We start from the raw sequence: 14415 nt of genomic DNA, 5'->3' as shown, positions 1-14415 counted from the left end.
AGGATTTATACAATCAATTCCCTCCTAAGAAAGTGTGACAAAGGGAACAAATAGACAATTTATAGAAGAGATATAAACATATAAAACCCCAATTGTAATCAGAAAAAAATCAACTAAAGGAATAATTATATACTATTTTTCACTCATTAGGTTGGTAAAGTTCAAAAAGTTCATTAAAGAGTATCATCAAAATGTTCATTCTTCTGAAAAAAATTTACAGATTCAATGTGATACCAATCAAAATACCAAAGACATTCTTCTTAGATCTAGAAAAAAATGATGCTGAAATTCATATGGAAACACAGGAGACCTCGGATAGCTAAAGCAATCTTATACAACAAAAACAAAGCCGGAGGCATCGCAATACCAGATTTCAAGACATACTACAACAAAGCAGTTATAATCTAAACAGCCTGGTACTGGTACAAAAACAGATGGATAGACTAATGGAACAGAATCAATCCAAACACCTACGACCAACTTATATTTGACCAAGGAGCTAAAACCAATCCCTGGAGCAAGGAAGTCTCTTCAACAAATGGTGCAGGGAAAACTGGATTTCCACATGCAGGAGTATGAAGCAGGACCCCTAACTTACACCTTACATGAAAATCCACTCAAAATGGATTAAAGATTTAAACCTATTACCTGATACCATCAAATTACTAGAGACCATTAGGGAAACCCTGCAAGACATTGGCACAGGCAAAGATTTCTTGGAAAAGATCCCAGAGGCACAGGCGTCAAAGCCTAAATCAACAAATGGGATAACATCAAATTGAGAAGTTTCTGTACTGCAAAGGAAACACTCAGGGAAGTGAAGAGGCAACTGACAGAATGGGAGAAATTATTTGCAAATAGTGCAACTGATAAAGGATTAATAACCAGAATATATAAAGAGGTCAAGAAACTCCACAACAACAACAACAACAACAACAAAAACCCAGTTAATAAATGGGCCAAGGAAAAAAGGAAATCCAAATAGCCAACAGATACATGAAAAAATGCTCAGGATCACTAACCCTTGGGGAAATGCAAATTACAACCACAATGAGATTTCACCTCACCCCAGTTAGAATGTCACTCATACAGAAATCAACAAACAACAAATATTGGCAAGGATGTGGGGAAAAAGGTACCCTAATCCACTGTTGGTGGGAAAGTAAACTGGTAAAACCATTATGGAAATCAATTTCGAAATACCTCAGAAATCTGAATATAGACCTAGCATATGACCCAGCCATCCCACTCCTGGGAATTTACCCAAGGGAAATGAAATTAGTAAGCAAAAGAGCCAGCCATCTGCACCTCCATGTTTATTGCAGCTCAATTCACAACAGCTAAGACATGGAATCAACCAAATGCCTGTCAACTGAAGACCAGATAAAGAAATTATAGGATATGTACACCATGGACTATTACACAGCGGGAAAAAAAAAGAAATCCAGTCATTTGCAACAAAATTGATGTATCTGGAAAACATCATATTTAGTGAAATAAGCCAGTCCCAAAGGGATAAATACCATATGTTCTCCCTTATCTGTGATAACTAACAGAGCACCTAAAAGGAAATTGGTAGAAGTGAAATTGACACTTTGAGAAGTAATGACTTGAATAGCCCCTGTTTTGACTGTAGAGGAACAGTTTTTTGTTGTTGTTGTTTTTCTTAATGGAGAATGGGACTGGGAATGGGAGGGGGGGAGGAGGGGGGGGAGGAGTGGGAGTAGGGGTGGGAGGGTGGGTAGGATGGGAAGAATCACTATATTCCTAAAGTTGTACTTATGAAATTTATACTCATTAAATAAATGGTTTCTTTGGCGAAAAGAGTTAACACTCAATTTTTTTTTTTGACAGGCAGAGTGGACAGTGAGAGAGAGAGACAGAGAGAAAGGTCTTCCTTTGCCGTTGGTTCACCCTCCAATGGCCGCCACGGCCGGTGCGCTGCGGCCGGCGCACCACACTGATCCAATGGCAGGAGCCAGGTGCTTCTCCTGGTCTCCCATGCGGGTGCAGGGCCCAAGCACTTGGGTCATCCTCCACTGCACTCCCTGGCCACAGCAGAGAGCTGGCCTCGAAGAGGGGCAACCAGGACAGAATCCGGAGCCCCGACCGGGACTAGAACCCAGTGTGCCGGCGCTGCAAGGCGGAGGATTAGCCTGTTGACCCACGGCGCCGGCCAACACTCAATATTTTTAAAATGAAAACGGTCTTATGCTAATAATTTTCATAAGAGAATAATCATTTCATAGGAAAATTTGGCAGTAATTGTCAATATTAAAAGGCATATAAATGTTAGCTTCCTGCAATTCTACACAGAATTTATTCTATAGCAGCATTTACCCAAAATTCTTAACATACATATATGTAAGAATCATCAGTATCACATGTCTCTAATTATGCAATTATGGAAATGACTTTAGTACTAATAACAAGTGAAATTATGGGAAACCAACAAAAGGATACTAGATACTTATTAAAAAGAATGAGGCCTGTATTTATAAGCTGATAAAGAGAGTTTGCCAAGATTTACTAAGTGATGATAACTAGGTAAGAAGATGCACAGGGTGATTTTCAATGTGTAAATAAAAATATACCAAGAAATACAAATTTGGAAGATGTAGCATCATTTCATGCATGAGCTATTTAGGAAAACTTTTTCCAAATTTAATTGTAAAATGCTTTTTATTTTAAGATGTACTGCAGTATCAGAGATTTTGAATATAACAACAATGACTCTTAAAATCATTTAAATATAATGTAGGCATGTGTTAACAAATGTTTTCTTGAAAAGCACATTAGAAAGTACTAAACTGATTACCCTGGGGATGAAGAACTGGGGATTTTGGGTTTGAGAACATGTAGAAAGACTTCTCAATTTACATCTTTCTATTCTGGTTGTAGTTTACAATCAAGTTCGTATGTTATCTATTATTTTAAAAAAACTAAAAAGACAATAATTTAAATGTACTTATCCTTTCATCCAAAATTTCACATTCCAGGAATCTATCCAATATAAATAATTATATGTGTATCCACAGATATAATATATAATGACAAAGGAAAATTTTTAAGATAAATTGAAAAAGAAAATTGTGATAAAGCAAGGTATAGGATAGCACATACAGCATACCCTCATATATACACTGTGTAGAAAAAAAGAGAATTCTACATGTGCATAAATGGGTAGAACAAAGGATTCAAACATAGACACCAATTATTGACAGTGAGCCTCGATAGTGAAGGGGATGGGAAACAAGAGGATGGGTATGACAATTTTCACTATTGCTTTTTATATGCCTGTATTGTTGCTTTTTAAAAAGGATTTACTTGTTTATTTGAAAAGTAGAGGTGGAGGGAAAGGGAGAGGGAGAGGGAGAAGGTGAGGGAGAGGGAGGGGGAGGGGAAGAGGGGGAGGTGGAGGGGAAGGGGGAGAGGATCTTCTATTCACTGGTTTACTCTCCAAATGGCTGTGACAGCCATGTCTGGGCCAGGCTAAAGCCACAAGTCAGGAACTCCATCTTGGTCTCCCATGTGGGTGCCAGGCAGGTACTTGGGTAATTGTCTACTGCCTTCCTAGGCACCTTAGCAGGGAGATCAAAGGGATGCTACTTGGCACTCATACCAGCATTCTGATATGGGATTCAGGTATCTCAAGTGGGAGCCTAAGCTGCTATGCCACAATACAAATCCCTGTACTGTCATTTTTTAAAAGATTCATTTTCATTTATTTGAATGGCACAGTTATGGGGTGGGGGTGGGGGAAAGAGAGAGAGATTGGTTTCCCTATTGGCTGTTTCACTCCCCAGATGGCTGCAACATCTGGGGCTGGGCCAGATTGAAGAAAGCAGCCTGGAACTCCATCCAGGTCTCCCACAAGGGTTCAGGAGCCCAAGGACCTGGGCCATCCTCTGCTGCCTTCCCAGGTGCATTAGCAGGGAGCTGGATCAGAAGTGGAGCAGCTAGGACTTGAACTGGCACCCACATTAGATGCCGGTGTCACAGGCAATAGCTCCACCTTCTACACTACAATGCCGGCCCCACACTATTAGCTTTTAATGAAAGTGTATATGGAGTCAGTGCTGTGGCATAGCGGGTCAACCTGCCTCCTCCAGTGCCAGCATCCCATGTGGATATCGGTTCAAGTCCTGGCTGTTCCACTTCCAATCCAGCTCTCTGCTATGGACTGGGAAACCAGTGGAAGATGGCCCCGATCCTTGGGCACCTGCACCTGCGTGGAGACCTGGAAGAAGCTACTGGCTCCTGGCTTCAAATGGGTTCAGGTCCGGCCATTGCAGCCATCTGAGAGTGAACCAATGAATGAAAATGGATGGAAGACTTCTCTCTCTCTCTCTCTCTCTCTCTCTGCTTCTTCCTCTCAGTAGCTCTGCCTTTCAAATAAATAATTTTTTTAAAAAAGAAAGCATATATAAATGTATTACTGGTAAAATATAAATATAACAGAAAAATTAAAATCCAATTCAATAGTTTACATCATTAAACTGGAATTAATATGCAAAAATTTCCCTTGATTATGTTTTATAATAAGTTGAGTAACCAATCAACCAATAGAAATTTCCTTTAAAATATATTTCAAAAAAAATAGAATTTCCCTTACTGTGTCTATCAGTACTGCTGCAAATATAGTTTTGTCAGACTTTGCTTTTATATCTCTGTCAAACCAATTGTTAAGAATGATATGTTACTATTGTTTAAATGATCTGTGGTTATTTTAAAATTTTCTGAAATAAATATTAAGAAAAAAAGGGGGCCAGCGCTGTGGCATAGCAGGTAAAGCTGCTGTCTGTAGTGCCCACATCCCATATGGATACCAGTTCAAGTCCTGGTTGCTCCACTTCTGATCCAGCTCTCTGCTATGGCCTGGGAAAGCAGTAGAAGATGGCCCCAGTCCTTGCGCCCTTGCACCCATGTGGGAGACCCAGAAGAAGCTCCTGGCTCCTGGCTTTGGATTGGTGCATCTCAAGCCGTTGGGGCCATCTGGGGAGTGAACCAGCAGATGGAAGACCTCTCTCTCTCTCTCTTTCAGCCTCTGACTCTGTATAACTCTGCCTTTCAAATAAATAATTAAATCTTTAAAAAAGTTCTGTATATGAGGAAAATGGATATCCTTTAATTTTATTATTGTTTATAACCCTTGCCTATATTCCCATTGAATTGTGGTCTCTTTACTTTTTATTTGTTGAATTGTTTATTTAGTTGAGGATATATTATCAAAGAGAGAAAGAAATAAAGAAAGGGAGGGAGGGAGGGAGGGAGGGAAGGAAGTAGGGGAAGGAAAAAGGGGAAGTGGGGGAAGGGAAGTATCATTTTATTCTTAGAATTGTATCTATGAATTACATTCTTATGCCAAGGATTTATACATAAAACTTGTCCACATGAAATTATTGAGAGACATTTTGTTTCTGTTTTACACACATCCACACACACGAAATCTTAAAAATGTAATAAAGTTGAAATTCTAACTGGAGAATGGAAAACCTATCTATCATCCATTTTATAAGTAGACAATTATGACTGCACCAAAATCCCAATTTCCTTCACCCAACAGTGTGTTGGTAAATGGTTAGCAGATTAGTTTTTCAGAGGAAAAATTACTCAGAAGTTCTGATTTATGGCATTTGTTGAATTTCTTTGTGTAAAATACTTTCATAATGGGAAACTGTAAGTTATCAATGGTTATAAACCTGTTGGAGGAGCTCCTGAAGATTTAGCAATTCGTTCTTGTAATCTGGTAGAAGCCACTACAGCTCTCAGTGCAGTGACTGCATTTCCCTGGAGTTAGACAGTTTCCTGACATGGGGGACTATTATATGCTTGCTTTTCATTTCTGTTTTACAGTACACAGAAACACACAGAAACATTTGTATATACAAATGTATGTAATATATATGCTGTGGTATAAAAATAAAATAAATTTCAGTGAATTCTTAATTCAGTGGGATCTTTTTGTTTACTAATTCCGTGCAAGTTGAGTACCACTGTTCCTTTTCTAATACTTCTAAGGTCTGCAGGTATGATTAAGGAAGTTACCTTTTCTTTACAGAACTAAGCAGCTGTCAATAAATTCCTCTTGGATCCAATTATTCTAAACAAGTTCTAAATTTGCTTACTTGAGAAATGCCACCAAAGTTTTTACATTGACTAGAAGTATAAAAGGATATGTAAAACTGTATTGAGAAGACTACCTCAGGCATGCAATGGATAGCATCACTATGTTCTTAAATCTGTATATATGAAATACATAAAACTGTATAACTTAAATAAAATATAAAAATAAATAAATACATACATCTATTTTTCAATAAAAATGAAGGCTTCTACATTGGGGGCTGGTGTTGTGACACAGAGGGTTAGGCTGCCACTTGTGATGCTGGCATCCTACACTGGAGTGACAGTTTAAGTCCCATCTATTCTGCTTTCAATCTAGCTTCCTGCTAATGCACCTGGGAAAGCAGTGGCGAATTGTCAAAGTGCTTGGGTCCCTGCCACCCAGGTGGGAAACATGGATGGAATTCCAGGCTCTTGGATTCAACCTGGCCCAGCTGCCACTGCTGTGGGAATTTGGGGAGTAAACCAGAATATGGAAGATTCATTCATTCTCATTTTCTCTATCTTTCACTGTCTCTCTCTCCCCCTCCCTGCCTCTCCCCCTCCCCCTCCCTCCATTCTCTCTCTGTTACTCTTCCTTTCAAATAAATACATCTTAAAAAGAATATTTCTATGCTTTCATTAGCTTCTTAAGTCACTTATAAGTCTTTTCAAATTAGTTAATAAGAATATTGAGACAAAGATCAGCAACTCTATCACTAAAAAGGAAAAATTAGGAAGAAAATCAGGAAGAAAATATGCCTAATTTATTGAAACATGTTTGGAGATCAAGCAAGAGATAAAATAAAGAGATCAGAATTTTTCCCCCTTCTTTTAATGCACTGGCCACAAATGGTATGACACATCTTCTTACAATGTAAGAGAACAGAGAAAGAATAAACCTCTGACCTAAAACAAAACATGTCATTCTATAGTTTGTCTAATGAAGAACTAGGAAGGAGCACATTGTTAGAGAAAAATCCCATCTGCTCAGATATACGCTTAGAGTATGATTACCTTTGGGCCAGGAAGACCTGGAAGACCAATGCCTGAAACACCAGGATCACCCTTTTCTCCTTTCTGTCCAGGAAATCCTGGTGAACCAGGTTGTCCCGGAACTCCAGGAGGTCCAGGGGGCCCTTCCACACCTTGTGGGCCTGTTGAAAATATAATATATACTACTTAATAAAATATCCTTTACTCACGATGGACCTAAGATGTCTATGACCAAGCAAAAAGATTTAAAAAAAACCACACAGAATATGAGTTATACAATAATGAGCTTCACAACCAGGATTATATAAAACCTATTTTTAACAGAAATTTAAATTAAAGGAGTATAGTTTGTTAATTCCAACTTTTTAGGTTTCCAAAGCTCTGTCCCTTAATTCCCACTTCACATATTTGTGTAACGGGAGAACGTCTACCCACTGATCATGTTAGATGTTTTCTCAATTTTTCTCAATAGTCACTTTGCTGATAAAAAAGAAAATGAACTGTCATTTTCCATTAATGAGACTAATGAGATTAATGAGGGGTCAGAGGTTTGGCCTAATAGTTAAGCCACTGGTTGGGAAGCCCACATTCCATATTAGGGTGTCTGGGTTCACGTCTTGGCTCCTGATTCCAGTTTCCTTCTAATTCAAATCCCGGGAGGCAGCTAGCTGGTGATGGCTAAATCTGCTGGGTACTTGTCACCCATGTGGGAGACCTGGACTGAGTTCCCAGATCCAAGATTCAGCCTGGCCCAGGCCCAACCAACGCAAGTATTTGGGAAGTGAACCAGCAAATGTGAAATCTGTCTGCTTCTAAAACAAACAAATAAATATTTAGAAGATTTTCATCACTCACCTGGAAAACCCATATCACCTAGGTTTCCTTTAAGTCCAGGAGGTCCTATAAGTCCTGGCTGCCCAGGGAGACCAGGGTTTCCCTTGGGACCTAAAAAGTCACATTGCTATTATTAAGAGAAGTAAACAATATTGCATTTGTCTGGTTTCTTAGAATGGGCAGTAATTAAAGTGCCAGCATGGGATAGGATACATTAAATATTAAATATATGATTAAAGTCCACAGTTATAATTCAGAATAAAACAGGCAAGCAGTACCTAAGAAATCTCTGTGGGAACATGTTACAATATAAACATGGTAACAGAGGTATCCTAATATAACTTTATAAAAAAAAATTACCAGGACACCTTGTCCTAAAGCAATTCTAATCACTTGAAGGCTCATTTGTTGTATGTGTACAACTACCCTTACTCTATTTTCAAGATATATCCAATATAATAAATCTGTTTTTAAAAGGTTCAGAATGGCTTGCTCATGTAAAGCCTGAGTATATGAGACCAGGAAGAGAAAGTGATACACTGTCACAATATAGCCCTGCTACATATTAGGCCAGCAAGAGATACAGGATGATTGAGCGGTACTGGAAAGACATCTCAAACAGGCATGGCTGCTCTTTTTGCACATACTTCCTAGATGACTGGTACTTGAACTCTGTGGTGTTACCTAAGTATTTTTCAAGGATTACAGTGAAGGGAGGAGAAAACTTCCACTTTGACTATGACCTTGTCTAATTAAGATAGGAGTCGGCAAACTCAAAAGGCTTCCATAGCCTTGGCAACTCATGACAAGAGCCTAGGGAGATTACTGACACCATAAACAAGAGTGTCAAATTGTTAAGTCAACAACAGGAGTCACTGTGCACTTACTCCTCATGTAGGATCTCTGTCCTTAATGTGTTGTTCAATGTGAATTAATGCTATAACTAGTACTCAAACAGTATTTACACTTTATGTTCTGTGTGGGTGCAAACTGATGAAATCTTAATATATACTGAATCGATCTTCTGTATATAAAGATAATTGAAAATGAATATTGATGTGAATGGAATGGGAGAGGGAGCGGGAGAGGGGAGGGTTATGGGTGGGAGGGAAGTTATAGGGGGGAAAAAGCCATTGTAATCCATAAACTGTACTTTGGAAATTTATATTTACTAAATAAAAGTTAAAAAAATAAAAATTTTTAAAAAATTTAAAAAAAGAAATAAAAAAATGTTGACTGTAAGGGTAATTAATGCTGTACCAGACTACCAATAGAGGTTGGGGAATTTTCATATGTAGATATTTTAAAAAATAAGACAGAATTAGCAACCATCTGTTTTATGTGGTTTAATTATTTATTTGTCTGAAGGGGAAACAACTGGAAAAGGTGAATTATTCAGACATATACCAAATAATTGTCTTATTTATGTATATAATAAAAGCAGCACCAGAGTTGGATCATACTTCTGATTCTGTGTATACTCTGATGTCACAAAAAGAAGAAATTAAATGAGCAAGGCAAGTAGTTTATAAATTTTCACTGTTGAAACTTGGGACAAATGACAACATTTTTGTCAAAAGTGAGCTCTACATTTCAGTAGCTACCCTAGCCAAATCTGAAACATCATAAAATATAAATACATAATTACTTTTCAAGGGTTCAGAGCAGGCATCAGTTGGTACAAAGGTTCTATCAAGCATACCTGGTAATCCCGGTAATCCAGGCTGTCCGCTCAGTCCAGGTTTCCCTGGGTCTCCAGGCAGGCCCTGGTAACCTTTTGGTCCTGAAATTCCAGGAATACCTTCCAAGGATGAGTAAAAGAGACTGTTAGGTTGATACCAACACATGAAGTGAATTTGCCAGAACAAGCTACTTCAAACTATAAAATGAGAAAGAGAAACTGGTGATAATCTGATATAACATGAACCATTAGTGCTGGACTCCTATTATAATCTTCCAACTTTTATTTTTTCACCACTGAGAAATGCAGAATACTCAGAAACTGAGTTGCTTTCCTCTTTGAGCCTCAGTGTCTTACAGTGTAAAATGAAGAAATTGTGACTGATGATCTTCAGGCCCTTTCTTAGATTCTATGATTATCTTTAGTAACCTCACAGTAGAGCCCAAGTATACTTTACTGCCCCTATTATCCTGGAAGCATAATTGGAAGAGAAAACAAGATTTGCAAGGCGAAAGCCAGGAAAGACATCTCAATTGACCTTCGTGCACAGACAGCAATTTGAACTGCTATTCATGCACCAAGTTATCTTCACAGGAATTACAGAAACCAGGTGAGAGACAACAGTGCTTTGCTGTAATATGATGATAAGGAAAGTCACAATGAATAAAGCAGGAAGGAAACATTTGCTGGCTACACCTTTCTCAGAGCTCCAAGGAGCACAGCATGAAAGAGACGTCTCCTGCTTGAAGTAGGAAAAAGGAACTGAATCCCCATGTCTGCCAAGCCTGTGATTGGCAAGTATGTGATAAAATTCAGAGTCAGACAAAATCTCATGGCCTCTACTCCCAGGCTGAGACCTGAAGACTGAGTACTGGGACCCTACGTAGCCAGGTAGCCTCTGCTACCCATTTCCCAACCACTGGCACAAAGCTGAGCAAGCCAACAAGCACTACAGAGTAAGGCAGAAGAGAGCGCTTAGGACCTGGCTTTGGAGCTCAAGTCTGGACTGGAGATAGTGAGGAACCACAGGACTATACTGGGACTCTGTGCCACGCTGGCCATGCTGACAAGACTAACTACTGACAAGGTCCTCCTAGTTGTAATCCACAGGCAGTATTTGTAAATAGATCTTCTGGACCTGCTTTGATGCCAAGTGAAGTTCTGTGGCCACAGTTGAGCAGTCTTAAACCCAAGTCAGCAACTCCAAAGGCTTGTAGGAGTGGCACTGGGCAATAAATCCACTTGAATAGCAGGTAGACCATAGCAGGGTGTATTTTGATTCTACCCCCAGGCTGCACTGGTCTCTGTGGGCTCTGCGTGTCATCTATCATCACGGTATTAGTAGCAAAAGGTTCAGGTATCCAGGCCTACCCAAACCTCAGGAAGAGGCTTATAAGGCATGGTCTACCCTTTTTAAGGAACTTCCACAGATCATTCTTTACAAAAATCAACTATTGATTGGGGATATATTTGAGCTTAGGCAATACTGTAAAACTGAAACAATGCAAAGATACTAAAAACAGACCTGCAGCAAACTTTGATTTAGGGTACTATCTAGTGATGAAGTAGTACAAGTGTCCATACACTGAAAGAAAATAAATAGACTGCTTATAATTTCTGGTACAGCTGCAAACAAAGTCAAAGTATTATTAACTAGTCTTAACATCACAGTTTAACATCATTCAACAAAAAACATCAAGAAATTCCAGGGAACCCTGACCTCACCTAAGGAACAAATTAAGGTACCAGAAACCAACCACCTAGGAACTGAAATTTCAAAATTCTCAGATCAAGATTTCAAAATAGCAGCTTCAAGGAAATTCAATGAACTTCAACTGAACACAGAAAAATTGACACTCTAACAGAGCGACTTTGCAGAGAGATGATAGTAATTAAGATAAATCAAGCAAAACTGGTAAACTGAAAAGTACACTAAGCAAAATTTAAAATGTGATGGAAGGTATTAACAGCAGAATAGATCAAACAGGAAAATCAGTGAGTTCCAAGACAGGTTAATTGAAAATACACAACTGGAGGAGGAAAAGAATCAAGGGAAATGAAGAAAGCTTAGAGAACTTTGGAACTTCACAAAAAGAGCAAATATCCAAGTAATTTGGATTCAAGTGGGATGTGAGAATGCCAAAGGTGTTGAAACCATATTCAAAGAGATAAATAACAGAAAACTTCCCAAACCTAGAGACAGATATGACTATTTGGGTGCAGAGAGGTTAAAGATCACTGGTCAGATTCAATCCAAACAATTCTACCCAAGACATATTTATTTATTTATTTAAAGATTTTATTTATTTATTTGAGAGGTAGGTAGAGTTATAGACAGTGACAAGGAGAGACAGAGAGGTCTTCCATCCACTGGTTCACTCCCCAAATGGCTGTAATGGCTGGAGCTGGGTCGATCTGAAGACAGGAGCCAGGAGCCTCTTACAGGTCTCCACATGGGTGCAGGGCCCAAGCAGTCAGTTCATATTCTAATGCTTTCTCAGGCCATCAGCAGAGAGCTGGATTGGAAGAGGAGCAGCCAGGACTAGAACCAGAGCCCATATGGGATGCTGGTGTCACAGGTGGAAGATTCACCTACTGAGCCACAGTGCTGGCCCCATCCAAGACATATTATAATCAACCTCTCCAAGGTTGAAGATAAAAAGATTCTCAAAGTTGCAAGAGAAAACAAACAAATCAGGCAAATTGGGACCCTTAAATATGTTTAAAGGGGTCCTAATTTGCCTGATGATCTCAGAAGAAATCTTACAGGGAAGGAAGCCACGAGCTGAGACTTTCACAGAACTGAAGGGGAAAAAGCTGCCAGTTAAGAATATTCTACCCTGCAAAGTTATTCTTCAGATATGAGTGTGAGATAAAAGCAATATCAGACAAACAAAGCTGAGAGAATTGATAACCACTAGACCTGACTAACATGAAATGCTAGAGGGGATTCTTCAAACTTAAACAAGAAGAAAACATTATCAGGTAGAGAACTCACTGGTAAGAATAGCTGAAAAAACGAATTCAGAATGTTATAAAACTATAAACATGGTATATAAACCATTCATATCATAGTGTGAATACTAAAGGACAATAAAATGATAACTATATCAAAATGTTAACACATAGACCATATTCAAAATGGCTTGTTATAACCAACAGAAGTGTTTTGTATAACCCATCATAACCACAATCCAAAAATCATAGTGGATATATAAAAATAATAAGGAAGACATACAAAAAAAGTACTGGAGAAAATTTCTTGACTAAAAGCAAGATTGCAAGAGAAGGAGCAAGGAAAGGAAAGGAAAAGAAAAAGAAAAGAAATAAGGAATTAGTTAAACAGGAAAAGAAGAATCAAACTGGCAGTAGTAAGAACTTACCTATCAATAATTACCTTAAATGTAAATGGATTGTATTCTCCAATTAAATGACACAGAGTGACAGGATGGATTAAAAAATGAGACACAATTATATGCAGCTCGGAAGAAACTCTCTTCACCTCTAAGGACATAGGCAGACTGAGAGTAAAAGGATAAGATATTGCATGCAAACAGAACCCAAAGAAAATCAGAAGTAGCTAGACTTCCACCAGTTGAAATAAATTTTAAATCAAAAGCAGTAAAAAGACACAAGGAAGGTCACTATATAATGATAAAGATTCAGTCCAGCAACAGGAAACGACAATTGCAAACGTGTGCAGTCAATATTGGAGCACCCAAATATATAAAGCAAGTATTAATAGACCTACAGGGAGAGATAGACTCCAATACAATAATAGCAGCAGGCTGTAACACTCCATTTTCAGAAAAATATCATCCAGACAGAAAATCAACAAAGACATGGCAGAATTAAATTTCACCCTAGATCAATTGGACCTAACAGGTATGAACAGAACATTCAATCTAATGGTTGTGGAACACACGTTCCTAACAACACATGGAACATTCCCCAGGAGAGATCTTAAGTCACATAATAGTCTAGACAACTTTTTAAAAGTAAGATTAATATCAGGCCACAGTGCAATAAAACTAAAAATCAACAATAAAAACTTTGAAAACTATGTAAATAAATGGAAACCAAACGACTTATTCCTGAACAGCCAATGGATCAAGAAAGAATATAATGAGGAAATTGAAAATTTTCTTGAGGTGATATGGGATACCACAAGAGCAATACTCAGGGGAAATTTACAGCAACTAATGTCTGCATCACAAAAGCACAATGATCTCAAATAAATAACTTAGCACTGTATCTTAAGAAATTATAAAATAACAAGAATAAATATACCTCAAATTTGAGAAGGGAAAAATGATAGAACTCAGAGAACAAATAATGACCTAAACTTAAAAAAAAAAAGTCAATGAATCAGAGCTGATTCTTTGAAAAGAGAAAAACATTGACAAACCCTTAGCCAGATCAAGAAATAATAGAGAAGGTATAAGTATATAAAATCAGAGATGAAAAGAGAGACATTATGAATGACACTACAGAAATACAAGGAAGTGTTAGATATTACTGCATATAATTATTTGGCAACAAATTTAATAAATTAGAATAAATGGATAAATTCCTGACCACATATATCTTAATCAAATCATGAAGAAATAGATTAACTGAACAGAGTAATAATGAGTAATGAAATTGAATCAGTAACAAAAAGTCTTCCATCAAAGAAAATCCCAGGACTAGATGATGTCAATGCAGAAGTCTAGCAAACATTTAAGACAGAAATAACATCATTTCTTCCAAAACAACTTAAAATGAAAGAATTCTTCCAAACTCATTCTATGTGGCCA

The 14415-nt window shown here is 38.0% G+C and overlaps 1 protein-coding gene across 1 annotated transcript in view; it reads right to left on the bottom strand.

Annotated features, from left to right (window-relative positions):
- Positions 1-14415, bottom strand: part of COL4A5 (collagen type IV alpha 5 chain) — a 236696-nt gene that overhangs the window by 52522 nt on the left and 169759 nt on the right. Inside the window, exons 34-36 of the mRNA XM_062183543.1 lie at positions 9638-9736; positions 7957-8046; positions 7123-7262 (exon numbers count right to left, since the gene is read on the bottom strand). Coding sequence (XP_062039527.1) covers positions 7123-7262; positions 7957-8046; positions 9638-9736 — 329 coding nt within the window. The remainder of the gene's footprint in view (positions 1-7122; positions 7263-7956; positions 8047-9637; positions 9737-14415) is intronic.

This window comes from Lepus europaeus, chromosome X (assembly GCF_033115175.1).
Source record: "Lepus europaeus isolate LE1 chromosome X, mLepTim1.pri, whole genome shotgun sequence".
Taxonomy (NCBI): domain Eukaryota; kingdom Metazoa; phylum Chordata; class Mammalia; order Lagomorpha; family Leporidae; genus Lepus; species Lepus europaeus.
The sequence above is the reverse complement of the archived record's forward strand: the minus strand, read 5'-3'. Positions and strand labels throughout refer to the sequence as shown.